Genomic DNA, 21,883 nt, shown 5'->3' on the forward strand with positions numbered 1-21,883 from the left:
GGCAAACGACAACAAGAGCACCGACACTTAGGTGTCAAACACAAAGAATGGCTTTAAGGGAGCCTGAGGGTATGCACAAAGGGAGAGAGGACTTAAGCGATAAGGAGATGATCAGACCAAGAGAATGGCACTACCAGTCAGAATTGATGGAGAAGTGATATTTGAATTAGCAGATAAATCCCTGCTTGTGACATAACGATGCACCTAAATGCACTGGGCAAGGGCCATGTTTCCAGTTTTTCTTTTCAGTGCATACGCAAACACCTTACAGCCACTGCAAGTCTGAACAGACTGGGGCTGTACAGACACACACCACCACATATATATAAAAGATTCACAGTAGTTTCTCTTCCCTAATATGTTCAAAAACAGTTTACATCCACAGTTTAAAGATAAGAAGACATACAGTCAAAATTCACAAGTCACAAAGCTACTTACAAAATAAACTGCTCCGAAGCTTCCATGGCCAATCTCTCGGAGATCTGTGAAGAGCTTTTCTGGATCTTCTTTAAAGAAGAGCTCTGCAATTTCTGGGTCCTTCAGGCTGCCCGCTCGGCTGGTTGATGGCATCCTGCTGGGCAGTTAGCCGACCGACTATCTGGGTTTAAAGTGCTGCCTCAACCCTTGGTTCATCTGTATGAATGGAGCCTCTTCAGCATGGATTACTGCAAGAAAAAGAGTGCAATCCTTCACTGATTATCCTCTTCTCAATGAGTCAGAAACAAAGCCACAGCAGAGCAGCTTCCACTTCTTCCAGAGCATGCATCCTTGTTGCGTGAAACAACACAACCTATCCGCTGGGATAATGTCACAGTCCCACTGTGACACCGGTCAAGCATTTCTACACAACACAAACCAAAGTCGAAACACAAAGCGAGACACATTCATTGCTCCAGCATCTGCTCAGTCCCCTGCAGAGCAGTCACCAGAATTATTATGACCTATAATGAGAACCAGTTTGTCACTAGCGAGCCCATATTACCTTGACACCCTCTCTCTGAAGAGTTACACCCACTATGTCTTGAAGTGGATGACACAATTGCACATCTCTATCTATATATCTCTCCATCCATTATGGTCTTTGCAAGACAAGATACATGGCACAAGTATGAAGTGTATGAACCACCACTGCCATTCACTGATCTGTATTTACATTTTTACTTTTACAATTGCACTCCAGTTATGAAGCAGCCAGTGATCAATTTTTTATTCATTTTAGCATGTACACAGAAACCTCTCTCTCTTAAGCTTCTCCTTCCACAACTAAGGCACTCATGGTCCTTTTTGCGTTTTTATTTTCTCTTATCTAAATTCACTATCTCTACAGTAAAGTGCTTGTTCTTCAGAGCCTGATTTGTAACACCCTCCTTTAGAGGAACAGCATCCGGAACAGGAGATAGCCCATTCCACACAACACATCCTTCTACTCTGTTTCAGCAGAGTAGACATCCGTTTTAATCATGATAGTACATGAAGTAGCCTTCACCAGAGTCCACTGGCAAACACTTTATTCAGAGGAACTTGCAATTTCAGACACCACTGGGAACACACAAAATCCTTCCTGTCTGCACCATGAGTTTGCCTTCATTTAAGCAAAATGTGCCTTAGAATCTATTCAGAATAAGAACTATACCTTCGAGTGGTGCTAAAATCATACTGGCTCATCACAACAGGTGAAGCTAAACAAGCATTACAAGTAAAATGCACACACAGGTAAAGGAAGGGTCTGGGTATCGGGATTTCCTCTCAATTCCCTGTAAATACCAACAAAAACGTTCTGTGTCGCTGGCAAACAGCTTATCACACAGCTCACTTCTTCCCAAAAATCCCTGTCTGGCCAAGACTGGTGCTTTTTTAAATTCACATTTCATAGCCCAAATTTGGTTTTCTGAAGAACGGAAGACAAATACAACAAACCTGAGTTTCACCAAGGAATCATAAAGGCCTTAACCCTGTGCATTTATCCTCCTTTTCTGGACTCTATAAACTCCACTTTTCTCCAACCCTCCAGACCATCAATGAATCATTTGTTTTCCCCTCCCCATGGAGCAATTCCTATAAGGATTGAAAAAGACATACTCCTGCCTGTTTATGCTCCGTGGTACACTTCTCTAGGCAGTTGCAGCATGTGGAAGCGCCAAAGACTGCCTGCTCCTTGTTGGTTCAAATAACTATGAGGAGAGCACGATGGGGCGAGAGACAGCCAAGACATACCTAGTTGTAAAGTCTGCAAGAGTCTCCAGTTTTCCTGATTCCTTTAAAATCCCAGTGGTAGGTCAATACATATACACACACACAGAAAATATGCAGCTGTTCACCACTCCGCTACACTGCACTGGTGAGCACACACAGGAACGTTGCATATCGACACACGACATTCCCAACTGCCAATGAAGCTGAGTGAGATGCACAGGAACAGGACTGGGATATCTCCACCTTCCGTTGCATAACACAGTAACTAATACCGTGTGGGAAGGGAAATAATTAGCTCCAATTCAGCCTGTACCTGAAGTACACGCTACATTTATGAAGACTGGAAAGAAAAGTGGTGGGTTTTGTTATTTTTTCTTTCAAACAAGCCAACAATATTCCACTTGATTCCAGCTCTAACAAGCACATAAGACTGAAAGACAACTGTTTCACATTTACAGCCCTCGACGAAACAATAGACAAAAAGCATCAGTCAGAAAAGCGCGAGAGAGGAGCTGGGGGAAGGGAGCTGATAACCAGAGCACACTCAGTATTATTGAAGGAATGCTTCTTGGATCGACAGTAATGATGTCATGTTCCATCTTTTAAGAAGCATCAGATTCTTACAAAAAGGACATTGTTGTTCAAAAGCAACTGCTGCAATCCCAGAATGCCCTTAGGGGCTAGGCTTGGATAAACCTGCTAATATGGCCCAAAGTCACATGTCCCCGGGAACGAGCGTGCGAGTGGGAGCCAGGGCGAGCAGGAAACCCCCAGCGCATGCAGCTGAGATGGATTACAGCTCCCCACCTACCCTCAATGCCAAGCCAGCCACCAGACTCGCTCTTGGCATCATCTTGGAGCATGCCTATGAAATGTCATCAACAGGCAGCACTTCTTATGGCTGCTAGAACTCTTCCCAGGCTCCTTAAACATACACGCAGGAGTGGTATGAGACTGGCTAGCACGCCACCAGGCTTGGAATGACAAAGCAGAGAACTCCTCAGCCACTGTGATACACCTTAAAATACAGCTTCCCTACCACCACCTTTAATCCTGAGACCATCAAGACAAATTTAATTATCTTTATTCTTGAAAACAATTGCTGCTTTGAAATGAATGAGAATAAAACCATTAAGTACTAAAACCTATTTAACGGGATAGTCACAGACGTGAGCATGACACTACGGTTATCATTTGATCTGCTTAGACGGAACAATAAAATGCATTAATGTAAATTCCATCCATACGAAAGCTTGACACAGCCTTGCTTAATGAAGTGCTCCCATTTTTTTTATGGATGTTCCAATATTAAATTCCCTCAGTCTTCTCTTTACCCAGACAACACGTGCTGCCTGCCAAAGCCCGACAGTGCCAGCAGCCGAGATGCTCTGCCTGCAATAATGACACCTGGATGCTCTGGGGAAATGGAAGTGAAGTTATGAGAAGTGGCATGCAATGTGGTTATTGCATTATTTTAAATGTATTAAAAATACAGATGACTTAAGATTAAAAACACCCAAAACTCTGCATTAAACTGCACTGAAAATTAAATCATATACCAGCAGGCAGCTGGGTTTCTAAATTGCAGTCAAGTTGCACTAATGTATTTCACATTCTTCCACCAATGCAGTCTCTACTACAGTTTTTTGGATTGGTGCAACTACACTGTTAAACACAATTGCTCCCAGTGGATGCATGGATGGATCATCTCACCTTAGCTCAGATCAGGCAGCTAGATCCTGGTTGTGGCCAAGAGACAGGCACTGCACCAGGAATCGGCATCCCCTGCCAGCGCTCGTGTCTCTGTAGTCTACCTACAAGCCACCTTTCAGGCTGCTAAAATTAGATGAAATAAATTCCACATTTTTTCCAAGTTGTCACTCACACAAAAAGAGAATATGGCATTGCATAAACACAACTGCTGGTACTTACATCAATTCCACTCACAACCAACAAGGTGATGGAGGAATGAGAGAAAGATTCAAAGTAAACCAGGGAACAATTAGTGGAAGGTGTCCCTGCCCATTGCAGGGAGTTGGAACTAGATAAGCTTTAAAGTCCCTTCCAATCCAAACTATTCTAGCATTCTATGATGAAAGCACAGACTGGACCAACTCTATTTCCATACAGGCAGAACTAACTACATTTAGCTAGTAGCAACCATTACTAGTGTAAGTAACACTGAATACAGGCCAAAATGTTTTATCAAACTACTTTCATCTGAACAACTACCAGTTAGTAGAAACCACATGCACACATCCACAGAAGTCTATGAATCAATAAGATGTTACATTCCCTGTAATTACAGCTATATTAAGTGTACACACACACACCTTGAACCACTGACATAAGGAAGCTGAAGATGAGGACGGGACAAGACCTGTTCTCTTCTGAGTTTTCTGCCTCCCTGCCATGTCATCTCCAGCTGAAGTAAGACCCACCCCTGTGACTAACATCCCCTGGGATCCTGCAGAGCAGAACAAGCAAAGCTCTAAATGGTCAGTTGCCATATTTAACGTGCATGTTTGAGCCTTATGCCAGCAGACCTCAGAGAAATTAAAATCTGTCCTCGCTACACTAAAACCTGTGACACTGACAGCCGTCAGATATAACTGTTCTCATGTAATAAACCAATGTACTAAGAAGAGAATGTACTAAGCCTTCCCTGCAAAGGAGAAGGAAACGTTATCACTGAGATTTCCACCTATCCATCATATTATTTCTCCAGTTCACATCCAGACCAACTTGGTGACTAGAAGGCATTCAGTTACACTAACCATGAGATGCTTCAGAGCGTTTGCAGTTCCTTGAGATGGTTCAAAAGTTTGCAGGCACTAAGTGACAACACAGGCTTGCTTGTAGAGCATTAGCATTAAAAAGCAGCACACTTTGTCCGTACAAATGAAGTTTCGAGGAATCAACATATTCAACATCCTTCAGCTTCTACACACAAGAATATTATAACCAGAGTTAAACAAACACCATGTGAGCACGTCATGGAAACAACAAACAAATTTATGCATCCATCATTCTGTGTCTCTTTCCATTTCCCTGGGTACCAAGAGGCACTACAAGGCCTCCTACAATGGCTAATGAGGCTGACAGCAGCGCTGCCCTCTGTTACTGAATTATAAATAACAGATTATTTGGAACATGAGACATAAAACTTGATTTATGTTATAGTCATCTGCTATACAATACACTTAGCACAGTGAAACCTATAAAACCTTCTCTTTAGCATCAAATGGAGGGTACACTGATAGAACGGAGGTTTCCCTGATAGAATATACATGACACTTTAAAAACAAACCAACCAGGAGATCAGTGATAGCACCTACAATCAGTAGAGCTGCACACTCGAAAAGCAAAGATAGAAAGTGAATATTCAACCCAAAAACTGGTCCTTTGCAGGTCTTTCTTGAAGCCAAAAGTAAAACAAACAACAAAAAAAACCCCCAACACCAAAAACCAACAGCCCACCACAACACAACTTCATTTGGAAGCTGATACTTAGATTTTTGAAGAGCATCTGCATTTCATGTAGTGCAAACGGTTGCTAGATTTTAATGCCATTTCCTCTGGCATGATCTAATGCAAGAGCATCAAATAGATGGGGAATGAGTGTCATGATACAACTGTCGAAACAGGGAAAAGGGATTTTCTCATACTTGCATCCAGGTCTGATCTGGGGAGCATATGAATCTGAGATTAAACTACCCCCTCAACACACTACTAGAAATTTCCAGAATGGCTTCCAGCTGACACTGAAAATTTCCACCACTATCAAATATGGTAAAAAGGAACCAATCGAAGAACTGACTTTTCATTTATTTTCTTTCTTTTACCTGCAATTATGTCTAAAGTGAGATTGAAATGGTGAGAATACTTAAAATACTCACTTTCAAACAACTCCGTAGCATTGAATGCTTGACCTGAAAGCACAATTTTTTTGGAAGTAGCAGACAAATCACTCCCCATTTTTGATAAACTATGAATAAAAGCCTGTTAGGTAAGTAAAGGAAGCAAAATTATAGAACGCAAGTTTCTGCTTGTATGCAAAATGTGAAGTAGTCACTATTCCATGCATTTTCAATGGGAAAAAATCCCAAACTAAATTCAAATTAAAGTTTTCTAGCATACCAACCAGAAATATCCACACATACGAGCTGTTTGGTTATAAACCATGCAGAAGAAACCTCAGCTGAACTTTCAGTATCGCATAATATTGCCTGTTAGGGAGAGGAAGCTGCTTCTCTGACGTATACTTGAGACACTAAAGAGGCTCTTGCAGCACAAGGTACAACAGGCACATCCCCATGTGCCCAAGGCTGCACTGGCCACCACAGGAGGCTGAGCTCTGGTGTTATGTGACTGTAAGACACTTGGCCTGTGAGTAAAGTACTCTCTTCAAGCAACACCCACCCTCAATCCTGTGGGGGATGTGTGATGATTTGACTCCAACCTGGTATTGGAAGCAGAAGGGGTCTACAGTTGGTGGGGAAATATCAGAACAGATGATGAAGGCCAAGCATCAGAAGAATCACAGACTGGTTTGGGTTGGAAGGGACCTTAAAGCTCACCCAGTTCCAACCTCCTGCCACGGGCAGGGACACCTTCCACTAGAGCAGGTTGCTCCAAGCCCCATCCAACCTGGCCTTGAACACTGCCAGGGATGGGGCATAAAATGAACACTCCAGTCACACCAGGCAGTGCTGATGTATGTGACTTTAGGAATGATGCTACTACCCTTGACTTACTTTGTGATCTGCATATAAATCAGCCTTTAAAGTTTTACCCTGATGAATTCTAAGCATGGAGTTACCTCATCCGTAAAGAGAAAGGGCAGACAGAGATCACCTACTATACATCTCATCACTTTACTTGCTGTTCATCACAAGCCAGGTGCCAGCCAGCCTGCTGGGCCAGGTCCTTCTGTAAAGGCACAGGCAGAAGCAGCTCTTTTGGCTTATTTGAAATTCAGGGTGTCTGCAGCCAGTGCAATACTGCCAGATTCAGGATCATCTTCTATCCATCCTTCTGCACATTCGGCAAACACAGGGAGACACGTTCATCAGGTTCTTTATGATCACTGGGAAAGTACATTCTTGATCACTGCACCCAATTTCTCCTTTCAGCAAGCTTGTCAAAAGTACTACATGAGGTTTACTGCTTTACAATTAAAAAAAATGCCCTCACAAGGCACCAAGTGCTGTGGATGTTCCTTAAAACCTCTTTTAACCTAGGCTCTGGTCCTCCCAGTTGACCCTTTCTTCTTGTTCTGACAACAGCAGAGCAACTCTCAAGTGTGTTGCACTGCACACATGGAAGACCAATTACCCTCTGCTCATGGAATAAGATAGTTTCCTTGATCAGCTAAAAATCAGCTTCCTGTCCATGTTCAATTACACCACAGCAGATGGTGTGAAGACAGTTGTATTTAGGTGACTATCACAATGGAAAGTCTATCACCATCTCCAAGCCTCTCCAAACGGACAGCAATTTTAGTCACTTGACTCATGTGAAACCACATACCACAAACTACTTGCGTACTTGGGTAAGCCTCTCCCACCGAGCTAACAACATGTTACTTTTTCTCTTCCTAGTTCTGCCATTTGGAAATCGTACTAAAGTAGTAATTAAGAGGGAAAAAAATCCCAGAAACGAAACAAGAAAAACCTGGAGATGCAGCAAGTGGCATTCAGGTTCTCCTATGCCCTACAAATGGGGCAAGAGGCACTGGGGAACACTTCCCCTGGGATCCTGCTAACTTACTTTTACCACTTAGTAGATGGAAAAATGCTGGCACAGTAATGAACTTGCCTTTCTCTTAATAATCCTAAAATCATTCCTTTTGGTACCCTTGTTCTCCACACTGGATCCATTAGGACTATCTGTCATTAAGGAAAGGGGAGGTGCAGATGAATGGCATTCTACAAGAGACTAGTAGAAAAATGTTTAATATTCAGAAAAAATCCAAAACGCTGTCACAAACTGACTTAAAAGGAACCATCCTGAAACAGTGCCAACTACAAGCAGAACAAAGACACCTGGAATGGGTTGAGAAAAGTGCATTGTGGAGGGTAACTGTGGAGCACAGAAAGCCCCACTGAGATACTGATCGTTTCTACATCATTTTTCAGCCCCAAGTTTATGTTCATGAGATGCTCCTCTGCTTTCTGCTGGTCCCCAGGGGAAGAGAAAAGACAAGATCACCCCATTTCTGAGTCAGGAGTCCCTTCTGCTGCCAAAGCCGGAAGCAGGCGAGATCTTACAGCAGTGCTGGACACTTCCATAACTTGTCTTATGACAATAAGGAACACTGCACGTCTAAAATCCCACATATACCTGTGTAACAACAGTACTGCCTACTGCAAACGAACTGAGATCCTCCTCTGTAGCAGAAGTTCACAGCAAAGTATCATCATCAAATGCTGTTGATACCTTTTACATTCCCTCAGCTATGTACATGTAGAAGGAACAGATTTGTAAGGATAAGATGAATCTGAACCTGGATATTATGGTGAACTCTGGCAGCTTTTGTCTGTGTGAGCCCCTATGCTCAAACAGGCTTTTCTTCCCCAACATACACATTCTTCTTCAACAGACAAAGAGCAAGCCTATCATTCCAGTCAGATTCCTTTCAAAAAGATTTTTGAGGAATGGTTCTATCCTGGAAAAAAAAAGAAAAAAAAAAAAAAAAAAAAAAAAAAAAAAACAAAACCACAACTCTGCAGATTTCCCCCCCCCCATTTTCTCTGCTTTTGTACCTGTTTTTTCTTGTATTTTACTTCTTCACAGAATAGCCTCCAGAAGACACTTTTATGTTAGAGCACTGCCTGCGTTTCTCTTATACATGTACTTGTAGACTCTGTGGCTTTCTTTGATTTCCTCTCAAGATTCTGACACTAAACTGTCCATCATCAGCTCCCTGCATTACTTACCCCAGCACACTCTGTGATCCCGCTGAGCTGTTCTGTTGGATGTATGTTTACCTTCCAGGAATGTCACTAGCAAAAAGGGTCGGAAAGCTAAGACTCCCAAACCTGTATTGACAAGCCTAGGATCCGTGTTTCTGGCTTGGGTATAAGTATTTGTTAGGATGATCCACACCAGCAGTAAAGCCAACAGTGCAACAATTATCCCATGTTTTCCATTTGAAACAATATGGAAAGAATCTTCTGTATTTCTGATTATTTCTATCATCTTTCAAGTTCTGTAAGTAGTGGAAAAAGTAACTAAGCCCATTCCTGTGCTACAGAAAAAACCAAATCTATTTTGACAAGTTACATATGCCAGTTATAAGCAAACACAAATAAACCCAACAGTACCAGTACTCCTGAAAATACTAGTTTAAATCACAAGCAATTTTTGCAATGTCACTCACCCAAGAAACACCAAACCTACCACTCAACACAAATAAAGCACATTACCAATGTAGTTGAAAGACACTCTACTGCCAAAAAGCATCCCGTATTTATTTCTCCTATTTAAAACAAAACATCCCATGGCATCAAACCAGAACAGTTAAAGAACAGCCAGCATTCATTTCTCAAGGACGAGTACCATGGATGCTCAAGAAGTGCTAACCATACTCTGACATACTCAACACTAACATCTCCTGAATGACTTTGCTTGTGATAGTTCTGGTACATTTATTAAGAAGGTCAGCTCTAAATTTAGTGATTCCTTAGGCTAGCAAAGCCATGAGGAAGGCAACTGGAAAAAATGAAATCCTCTGTCCCCCTTCTTTTGCAATTCATTATGTTCACAGTCATTGCCAACTCCTGTCCTTCAGTACATCACATTAGTGTGACTCTTATTTGAGCGAGTATGAACCTGGCAAAACTGGAGCCAGTAGGGAAGACCTAAGGTAGAAAATAAAGTCAAATCCAAGAGAAAACTGGAAGACTCTGTGGGAATGACGCTACAAACCACCGGCCAGGAAGAGGTTAGCAAGCAGCCAGCTGGGGAGAGTCAATTAAATCTAGAGGCAGAAATAGTGGGAAACTCCAGCTGCCCATGAGAAAATAAATTTAGGCAGATATCCTAATGGGACTTGAGTTTAAAGAAACCTTTTCTTGACCCCTAAGCAATTTCACCCCAGAACAATAAATATAGTAAACGTAAGCAAATCGGCTATTTTGGCTTCAGCATAAATAACTCAGAAATAAGCTACTAAAGCTCACAATATAGATAATTACCCTTGAGAAAAGGAGTGATTAAAAAGTAGCAGTATCACACAGAGTCTTAGAAGGGAGGCCTGAAAGGAAGGAATTCGAAGTCTTTCTGATCAATCAGTAAAAAATAAAGACAATGTTTAAATTAAGCTTGCAAATGAATTCCCTGGAGTGCAGGAGGAGGCCAGGACACATGCCCACCCAAGAGCTCCAACCCCCAGCCCATGGGTGTGACTCTTACTTGAGCAAGTATGAACCTGGCAAAACTGGAGCCAGCAGGAAGGACATAAGGTAGAAAATAAAGTCAAATACAAACAGAAAAATCCAAGAGGAAAGTGGAAGATTCTGTGGGAATAATCTTAAAAAGTTTAAATTAGAAGTTTAGGGGAAGTTTAAGTTAGATACAAGGAAGAAGTTCTCTAATGTGAGGGTGGTGAGGCACTGGAATGGGTTGTCCAAGGAAGTTGTGAATGCTGCATCCCGGGAAGTGTTCAAGGCCAGGCTGGACAGAGCCTTGGGTGACATGGTTTAGTGCGAGGTGTCCACGCCCGTGACAGGGGGGTTGGAACCAGATGATCTTAAGGTCCTTTCCAACCCAAACCATTCTATGATTAAAAACCAAGCTGTTCCCCAGCCTGATCCCCTACTGGACAAGAAAAAAGCAGGAGAACAAGGATACAGGAAAGAAGGTGAATTATCTGCACAAAGATGATGAGTAGGTATGGTGCTGTCACAGACCATACATCAAGAAAGCTGGTCCTTCAATAAACTCATACATTAAACATTACTGACCTATGGAGATGAGTAAGGAGCTGCCCTAAAGTCTGACGTAGCTCCAGACTGACATCTACTCTTGTCACAACCACTGTCCCTTCCAACAGCCACTGCTCCAGACAAGCTCCCGCAGTGACTGCAGCCAAACTGAAGAGAGGAATTAATCAAACTAATAATTAGTGGAAGTAACATGCTCATCACTTGGTGACTGTGACACACTAAGAACTAACAAGTCAAACATTTATGCACTGGACTGTGTCATTAAAATAACAGAACAACTCAAAAGGATATTCAACAAGAAGTGGGCAAAGTCTTGTATGAAAAATTATTGTATTCATTAGTCATAGGTGGAGAAGAGAAACATCACCTCTGAACTGATATAATGTTCTGAAAAAAGAAAGAGGTCAGATGCATAATTACACGTTTTGAGCAAGGGAAAAGGCCTTTGCAACCAAAGCGACCACAGATCCCGCACAGTATTTGTATTTAGGATCTGGAATAGGAAGGAAATGTATGTGACACATTTTATTTAGGGCAGTTGACAGTACCAGACAGCACACAGGAACCTTAAAAACCAAAGTGAATGAGCAAGAAGGCAGGAGATGAAAGGTCAAAAAGTAAAGAAGCATCAAGCACCTATCAACATGAAGAATCTACTAGGAAAATAATACAGAATTTCTGACAATATACTAAGGAAGTCTCTGTCATGCTCTGCTCCTGGCTATTATTCTTCACTCACATCTAGCAGCAAAATCGAAGTACAGTACAAAAAGGCCCCAGAAATACGAAGTCTTAAATGCCCAAGATGACGATCTAAGCTTGAGGAGAAAAGGTGTAAGAGCTAAAAATCATACACAAGAAGGCCATGTCAAGTGCTCAGGCTTCAAGGAAAAGGGGAGAATCCATAAAATTTAAGTGCAGCATATTTATAACAGAGAGAAGGAAATTCAACCAATCAAGCTATAAAGAGGAAAAATTAACCTGCAGAAATGACTGCAAGGTGCTGAGCCCAAGAGATACACACATTGCTTTTTAAATTAGGCATTCACAGGAGTAAGAACATCCACAGACAGGTCGGGTAAGGTATTCCTGAACACTCCTGGCATCTCTTCTGAAGCATCAGTTGTTACCACTGCCAGAAACAGCAGGTAGGACCAGACCAGTGATGCGTTTTGGATGACAGTTTCTACATTGCTATTCTTCCAGGGTCAAACAAGCATTACCATAACACACCTTGTTATGAAAAAGGTCAATTTCGTTTAACATGGGTTAATAAAATATACAACTACTATTACAAACAGAAAAAAGGTTTATCAAAAGGCTGCAAAGAAATAATCATATCATGGAATGGTTTGGGTTGGAAAGGACCTTAAAGCTCATCCAGTTCCAGCCCCCTGCCACGCACAGGAACACCTTCCACTAGAGCAGGTTGCTCCAAGCCCTGTCTAACTGTACCCACAAGTGGAGTACCTTTACTGAGCTATTATTTCATGCATTTCTAGAGCCTGTGAGTACCTCCTTTCCTGCTGGAATTCCCCAAAGTCAGGGCAATTTGTACAGTTTTACTCCAGCTCAGGTTGAGTATTTATTTTTCCTGTCTCCACATGACTGAGCAGAACAATGTTTTGACCAGCACACAGCAAAGGGATGAGTCAAACAACAACAAATCAAAACCCACCTATTTTACCTAAGTGAAGAAACACTTCCCCAGTTGTTTCTGCAAGGTCTAGATTACTTCTCTCTCTGCCTTTCACTTCAAGCAAAACCTAGTTTTCAGTATGTATTAAGATAACAAGCCTTTTAGTTTGGTGAGTTTTATCTGCTTTCATAGGGAAAAATGCTCATTTCAATTAATACACAAAACAATTTAGTAGTGGTGGTTTAGGTACAGAGTATGTCTCAACTGGATAGTTAAGATCACAGGACTGAAGGTCCTATTAACTCCTGTTCCTGCTATTTTAAGCAACTGTATAATATAATCCAATCATCAAAACAGAACCAACTCCTGAGAACTTCTCAAAGCCACTCCTCTGGTTACAAGGCTGTTCCAGAACCCCACTCTCATTCTGATTAGGATCCAGTTTAAGACTAAGAACTGATTTAGACTGGTTTACAGTTTGTATTTATTATCTGTCAATGTACACTGACTTAGTCTTTTCCCCACACTGTCCTTAAACAGTATTCTTCCCTTTTCAGTATCGAGAGATAAGCACAACTATAGAGATAGAATACATGTCCCTTTAGCCTGTCAGCTGAAAAAAGCAAGCCAGTTTTGTCTCCCTTTATGACACAGGAGAAAACTCACTTCCCAGAGCACTCCAACAGCCCTTCCTCACATCTCTCCTAAGCTAAGGCCTTTTATTTTTCTAAACATCCCTGAATAAAATTGTCCACATCTGCTTATTTCCTGGAAATACAGCATTAAACTTTTAAAATCACCTTGATATCAATGGATATACTCAAGTATTTCAATCTTTCCAGTTAAATGACACTTTCGTATTTCATATAGACAGTATATACATACAATATATATTTTTACATATTATGACATGCTTGTTGATACTGTATGACCATGCACTTTGTGCTATTGCATTTATGTCCCTATTAGTGCAAATCCCCCAGCTCATTCCATCCTCCCGAGTGAGACTCCAGTCCTCTGGATTGATGAAACCCCCTAACTTAATCCCAGCAAATTTTATTAACACATGTCCAGTCCTTTCACATGTACATAGAGCCCAAAACACCATTTAAAACTGTCTGAAGATTGGTCCTTGGAAACTATCAGGAGCTTCCCATTAGCCCATACATCCTCCTTCGACAGCATTAACTCACCTTCCCACATAGCCAGTCCCTAACCCACTACACCACACTTGGCTTTAAGAAGCCTCAAACATAATGCTGTCCTATGCTGTACCTACATTCACCTATGATATGAACTGTACCTGCAGTGCTCCTCCATCCTGGTCACTGTCCTGCTCTATCAGCTCTCAAGCAATGCTCTCCTGTGGTGGCTAGCCCCCCTCACAACCCATCCTTCCCCAAGCATGGCAAACACTGTACAAGTAGTGCTAAAATCAAGAGGTGTGGGTTGGCACGCAAAAGGTATCCTTGCTGCAGATGGGGAAGGCATAAGAGGTGTGCAACAACCACCATTGCTTCCCCTCCTGTGCTGATGCCTGCCTACTCCGCTCCCATCCCGCACGCTCATGGTCTGACTGGTCCTGCACTTCCAGCTGCTGGGTGGGAACAGAGACCTCCCCATCCTGGCACAGAAGGGAGATGCATGTTCTGTCTACCCAGAAACCTTGGGCACATCTGCTGAAATTCCATAAACCCGAATGATTCCTTGTGGAAGCTCTGACGTCACTTTCACACGGGAACAGGCATCTCTGCAGTGAGAGCTGAGACTGAAGCAGGAGAAGTTCCTAAAGGCCTGCTTCCCAAATCCAGGCAGTCACAGGTTCATGTGCCACATTACAGCTGTTCCGTTTGCTGACATCTTCTCTCTTATGTACTTCTATACCCATCACCATAGCAACCCAATTCCTCAGAACATATAATGCAATTTTTGTATCTAGTCTATTAGAACCAAATTATTAAGGTTACAAAGGCAAGCACTCCAGAATTAGAAAGTGTCAGAATTCAGACTGCCATCTCCCTTGCCAACTCATCTTCTCCTGCTGCCTCCATCTCCCGGGCCCCCAAGTCACCTCTCCTGCAAACCTCCAGCTCCATTTCCCCACCAGCTGTAGCTCCTTCCTCTCATCCCTCTGCAGCCCCAGTGCCACTATACTTCTGTCCTGATGGATTCTTATCTCTCCTCTCTCATCTGACTTTTATGCCTCCTGCATTCACACCAGGCATTTTCCTCCTCCACACTGCCTGGGTGCTCTCCAGGAATGATTCACTCAACACAGGACATAGATTCCCAACAGCCTAGAAACTGGAAACAAGAGGAGCCTCTCTGGCAGGGAAAAGTCCTTCTGATCTCCTATAGCCCAGAGCTGGAGCATCTTCAGCTGTTCTTTGAGGATAACCCCCTGCAAAGCACTGGCTTACCCTCTTCCTATCATTGCACTGGAAAAGTAGGTCCTGCTAGGGAAAAGCCCCTGCTCCAGGAAGTGTTTTGCAATACAAAGAGAGTCTCCATCTTGATGGAACTTATATAAAACAAATTAACCTTTATGCTTTACCTGCCTCTATCATAATTTATCTATATCTCACTAAGAGGAAGACATATACATGGAATACTCAAGTGCTGTGGTTTCTCTGAACACCAACATCTGTAAGCACTACAGAAGTGAGGAGTGGAACGTACCCAGGAAATGCAGCTCTCTCCTTACAGAAGGCTTACTAAAAGGTCCATCATATCAAATCACAGACTTCAGCATCCTACTGCTTGGCTGCCTCTCCACCAGAAAGACAGGTTAAGTCAATATATCATGTGCACACACAGAAGGTAAATGACTACATCTTTTCTCCAAAAACCTGCTTAAACAAAAATTATCTGGCTCTTTTCTGGTTTTGGCAGGATTACTACTTGTCCTGAATACAAAGGATGAAAGAGGTAGGTCAGCATCATCACCTGAAGCAAATAGTTGGAACAACAATTCAGAAACAAGGCCCACAAAGCAGGTTTTAATGCCCAAGGTCCATCCTACCCAGGTTGACTCTTGCTGGGAGTATTTAAACAATTTTTCTCCTGTACGCCAATCAAGAAATACAGCACTTCCTTCTGGCCTGAAGAGGGAAGCACTTAAGTCGCTTGAACCTACAAAGTAAGTGTTAAAGTGTTTTAAAGGCTGAAAACGCAATTTCAGCTCAAATAGGAACACATTCACCCTAAATTTGACAGAAAACTGTAGTCAGAAATGGGTCGATTCCAATAGCAGAGATCCAAACACCTTTATGTTTCACGGTTTCTTTGTGTGCTGGCACACAAAGCTGCTTAATCCAGCTGTTCTCTGCAATCATTCACAAAAGCAAATGAACGGAAAAGAAATAATCAGCAACCATTTCCAGCCCTACCCTTTAGCTGGGGTGCACAATAATTGGATTGCTTCAGTCAATGGATCGAACTATTTTCTGTGCCTTTAAATAAAAGGTTAATTGAGATATGGTGGAACCTGCTCTTACACTTGGGCTTCCTGAAAACAAGGCTGTCCTGCCTGTTTCAAGGATTCTGGCCTCAGCTTTTGCATGAGGCGAGGCAGGGAGCTGCAGACAGGTGACTTTTCCAGGTCTGACCTGTAAAGGTATAGCATTGCAAAGAAAATACAACTACAATAATCTTACATTTCTCCTTAAGCACTCACTGTTGGCAGGGATTTTGCTCGAAGGCCTCTGTCAGAACAGCACCTTGCTGCTGGATGGCAGCGGTGGCTGTTGTGAGGAGCATCTGATCTGAAGGCAATCAGCGGCTTGGTCAAACCATACTACTCAGAGGCACACAGTAATGCTATCTAATGAAGGATGGTAAATGGAGATGGTAAAAACTACTACCCAGAGCTATAGCTACATGGAATAGCTGGAGCAGGATTAAGCTGCATGGTCTGAAGGACTTCCTTAAGATGTTCTGCAAATATGCAATGCAGGGGTCTGGCTCTATGAAGATATGGAAGAAGTAAAGCACCAGGGAACAAGGACAGTCATGGCAACAGTCCCAAGAGATCAGGAGGACATACCTTGGAAAGGGGACATTAGAAATAAATCACCTGCTGCTTTGTTTTGGTGTTATTTGGGGGTTTTCTTGCCCCAAAAACAGCTTGGTGTTCCCTCTCCATTTTCACGTTAGCAAAAGGACAATTCATAGAAAACACTACACTTTCCTCACATGACACCTCCCAGACACCATCCTATTTCCCTGAAGAGTTTATCAAACATTTTTAGACAAAACAAGAGAAGTTGGCTGCATTAGTTTCAATACTGCCACCATATCTGTCCAGGTTCCCTCAGAATGATCCTCTTCCTTACAGCATTTAAGTATCTACCTTATCCACAGCTATGGCTGCAGTGAAGTAGCCCTTGTGCTGAGGCAGAAAAACTTGCAGCATTTTTCATTTAAATATGAACCACGACAAAAGCTCATGAAATTTAGAAAAAATAATAAAAGAGCACAAGAAAAGACAATCAGCTGTTACCTAAAATCCATCTTCATTAATGATGTTTGGATTTTATCATGCCACAGAGAGTTTATACTGAAAAACTACATTAGAAATTTTGTCCTGGTGAACAGTAGAAGCTTTTAAGCAGAGGTTTTCCTTTTGGGACACAAGTGATGGTTTGCACTGGGGCTGATGGTATTTAATTGTTGGTGAAAAGTAAAATAAAATCATTTCTCTGAAATAAAGACCATTCATTCTAAAGCTGAAATATTATCAGTCCTTTGGTTTCAAACCATATATTGTCCATATGGTTTGGAGAAAGCAGATCACAGCTCAGGGCGATGGCTTCACAGCCTGCAGGACACAGCTCTGCATGACTAACATTGTCTGACTGTGTCAACTCAACAGGATGGAGAGGACTGCACCTGCAATGTCTCCATTCACATTGGCATTTTCAGGTCTTAGGTTGGGTCTGGAAACTTGTGGAAAGACCAAAGGTCTGGTGACCAAAGGTTGCTCCATCTCCTTTCTTTCTCTCAAGAGGATATTCTTCAACAGCCAAAACTCACAATGAAGCATCTGACCTGTACTTTCATTACCAAGGCTTAAAAAGCCCTGGTATTTGTTGAGTACATAGCAGAGTTGCAGCAAACATCCTTATGTGACTAAAGGGTGACCTGTCCAAGACCACACAAGTTCACAGCAAGAACACAAAGGCCTGACATCCCATTTTGTATGCCAACCATTAAACACACAAGGTCTGTGCTGCTGCTTTAAATTTCACCCAGTGCCCAGTCTACTAAAAAAGGAGCAGAATTATTTACCTGATTTTATAATCATATATCTCAATGTAAGTTACATTTATCACAAGACAAAGTGTTAAACCTTTGCAGAACAAATAAATCAGTGAATAACAGACTCGTGACTGGTAACACCTTTTGCCCCGAGACTACCAGTCTGCATACAACTGGAGAACATGGGGGCTGCAGGATGTCTCTGCTCCAGTGGCTGGATAGAGGTAGATGCTATCAAATTCCTTGCACATCTGTTTACATTTGAGGAGATAAGCACCCACATCACACATAAAAGAACACCCTCACATCCCTTTGGCAGCCAAGTGTTTGAAGGGGCACGGAGAAAGGAGCTCCTCACCCCAGAGGCTGCCTGTGAAGGGCATTGGTAGAGTGTAACAGCAGAATAATACAGGACATTTTTGCACTACTGCAGCTCTGCACAGCACCTACTCTAGGGATAAATAAAATTCCCATCTCCACAATCTCCAAGGCTGTCAATCTGACACCTTTTGTGAATACTAAATTCACACATACAAAGAACTTTCTCCTTTGTAGGTTTTGAAACATCTCACATGCCATTTCCTGCTGGTAACTGAGCGAGCGGCATAATTTCATACCTGGCAATTTGAAACCTCTTTTCCAACAGTTTGGAATAATGGATTATGCCTTTTGTCGGTAGGAACAGACAAATAAGAGAGAGAGGGAAAAAAACAACAGGAAAGTTTCAAGCAACATTTCCCTTATTAAAAGACGATCTATTTGCTGACTGCTCCTGTTTCCTAAACAAAGGGAAAGTCAGATGTCCATTTTAGAAGTTCTAAGGATCTTACATTTCTGAGCTGGGAAAGTAGAACAATCTCCTGATACCTTGGGCAGATACACCCTAACAACTGACCAGTGAGAACTGCTCCCTCATCATGCATGCAGATCACCCATGCAGCCCAGCTGGACAGGGAGAACTCCACATGCCATGCCAGAAAACAGTATTTACTTTTTGGACCCAAGCTATAAAGAGCAACCAAGAAGTAATTAAGGTTCCCGAACACAACGGGCCAAGGAGCATCAGTTCCAGTGTTGCTCACAGCCCAGAAGTTGTTACTACATCTGGACAGCTTCTCAGAGACCACCAGTCTATCTTCCCAGAACCAATACTCAGTTTATAGCTTTCAAATACCTAAAACCACCTCACTGCAGATTATTTTGCAGAGTCATTTTGAATGATGGAATAGCTAAAACCTTAGTCTGAAAAAGAATAAACCTGTCCATATTTACATGAACCATATTGCTCAGTATAGCTAACAAGCTGCATGAAAGCCAGTTGCTGCTAAGCCACAAAAGGGCTTCCATAAAGGAGGAAGAACTCAGATACACTCAAATTCCACAGGCTTGAACAAAAATGAGCCTGGTTCTATCAGCCCTGCAGTTGGTTTTGGCTGCTCCCCTGACCCTGGCCAGGGTCCAACAGTAATCTTGGTGGAAGGCTGGTGTTAGTACTGCCATGGTACTTATGCAAACATCTGAAGTGGATGGAATAGTTCTCTGGTAGAAACCCATGCAACCATGACAAGAAGTGTCAGTGCTGCTTTAAGTATCTCCCAAATGGTAAAAAGCAGAGAAAGGCTGCTAATAAAAAAGATCCCTGAAGCAAGGAGGACTTGGGTGTTTACAAAATGCCCCTATATCTGCATCTGGCACATCATATACATCACATCCTCCAGCAAGGCAGGAAGAAGTTATTTTTGAGAACCTGATAGTAAGAACTGAAAAGAACTAACTGCTTCTCCCACTCTCTTTTTTTCTCTATGAAGCTAATTCCTGTTGTATAAAGTCAGCTTGAAAGCTCCTTTCAAAGCAAAAAGGGGAGGGAGGAGAGGGAGAATCAGATCTGCTTGTTTTTTCCATTTGACATTCAGGTCTCGTCCCCCCTGTTTTGTTTTCCTGGAGAACGCGGCGGCGGCGCAGACCTCGCGGAATGATGACATCACATCCACCAAAAAACCCAAACCCAAACAGGAGGGATCAGCTCTCCCTCGGAGCAGAGCTCAGGACAGCAGCTCTGCTTCTGGCTGTTACCTCTGGGACAACTCAAAGCTCAACATGCCATGGGGTAAAAGAATATTCCCTTCAGACCCCATCAAAATGGGGAAGGTGACGCAGGCCTGATGCTTTACAGGTCAAGGAGAATCAAGTTAAAAGGTGTTTAGTTATAGACATATTTTAAACACTACATTTTTTGATGCTTATTTATGCCTGTTTTATTACAGGTTTTGAGATATACAGGCAAGTGGCTTTTACTATGATAAAGCATAGTACGTTTAAGTCACTGTAAACTGGAAACAGCTCTCATAGAATCAGAATCACAGACTGGTTTGGGTTGGAAGGGACCTTAAAGCTCATCCAGCTCCAACCCCCTGCCCACAGGCAGGGACACCTTCCACTGGGGCAGGTTGCTCCAAGCCCCTGTGTCCAACCTGGCCTTGAACACTGCCAGGGATGGGGCAGCCACAGCTTCTCTGCGCACCCTGTACCAGCACCTCAGCACCCTCACAGGGAAGAGCTTCTGCCTAAGAGCTCATCTCAGTCTCTCCTCTGTCAGTTTAAAGCCATTCCCCCTTGTCCTGTCCCTGCAGACCCTTGTCAAAAGTCCCTCTCACTTTAAGGCTTTATAAAGTTATTCCTTCCATATGAGGTAAGCATTCTAAGAAGCACCTTTCCTGCAGAGGAAGTACACCTACTGCACCAGGGACAGAGGAGCTGCTGGATGTGTATGCATGCAGAAGGTTGCCCTGCAGAGGGAGAACACGCCTCTTGCAGTGAAGAGGCATTCATACTTTGTCTGTATTTATTAGAACTCAGGAGAGGCCCGTGCCAGGACACGTGCAGTGACTGCTCCACGTCACAAGGAGATTCATCCTCCATGCAATACCTGAACTCAACACATTCAACATGACTTGCAAGCTCAGAAATAACAGGTTTTAAAGCAGAAATACCTGCAAAATCTTGGAAGCAAATCTCCAAGATCCTTCTTGGCACCAAACTTGATGGTACATGACCATTTTCCTTGCTCCTCACAATTTATGACTTAATTTTAAACAGCAACAATAAAAAAACAGCAATAAAGTGAGAATTATAGAAGGGAATTAAAACCCAGTGGTCACACGGTTCCCACTAAACAGCACCATGAATTATTTGGTACCTCTTTGCTGTGATTTTTTTGGTGATTAAATATGAAATTAAGAAGATTGCCATCTCCACCTTATGCACAAGCTGATCAGTATTAGCCTGCTCAATTCAGACTGAATACCAATAATTTCTCAAAGCAGCAAAACACAGCTTTGCTCTCAACTTAGGGACAATGCTCCAAGAATAACATCAACCAACCAGGTCCCATTTGCAGAGTTTAACCAGAGAAAGATTTTTAAGAGACCCCATCTTAGGAGGATCTCACACGTCCCCTGAACTTACAAGTCCTGTTATTACTGTTCATCATCTACCTTGAGGAATCCTGGCATAACGTATGTCTGATTTTGGCTAAAATGTAATTACAGATCTCAGCAAAGCAGATGAAGTTTTCTACAGAGTTGGACCTTAACACTTCAAAGAGTAAAATGGTAAGACTCTGAAACAGGGTACCTAAACATCTCAATCTCCTGTCCTGGCGATTGAAGAGAAAGAAAATGAGACATTAAGGAAGCATGAAAAGGAGGTGGTAACTCCACTCAGAGAAGGGATTTTACTCCTAGGTTTGCAGTCTGATTTGTTCTATCAACCAGCCCAGCAGAGCATGCTGAGTCCTGTTGGGTTACCTCTGGAGACTCGTCAGGACAGACGGACAGTGACC

At 42.5% G+C, this 21,883-nt stretch overlaps 1 protein-coding gene across 3 annotated transcripts in view; it reads right to left on the bottom strand.

Annotated features, from left to right (window-relative positions):
• The window catches only part of TAOK1 (TAO kinase 1), a 32,908-nt gene extending 32,242 nt beyond the window's left edge, over positions 1 to 666 (bottom strand). For 2 of the 3 annotated variants that reach the window (XM_010010524.1, XM_010010526.1), the window contains exon 1: positions 439 to 666. In XM_010010524.1, the coding sequence (XP_010008826.1) occupies positions 439 to 570 (132 nt within the window). In that variant the 5' untranslated portion in view covers positions 571 to 666. The remainder of the gene's footprint in view (positions 1 to 438) is intronic. The other variant, XM_010010525.1, reaches the window with a different exon arrangement.
• Between the last annotated feature and the right edge of the window lie 21,217 nt (positions 667 to 21,883).

Source organism: Nestor notabilis, unplaced genomic scaffold, assembly GCF_000696875.1.
Source record: "Nestor notabilis isolate BGI_N333 unplaced genomic scaffold, ASM69687v1 scaffold25852, whole genome shotgun sequence".
Lineage (NCBI taxonomy): Eukaryota > Metazoa > Chordata > Aves > Psittaciformes > Psittacidae > Nestor > Nestor notabilis.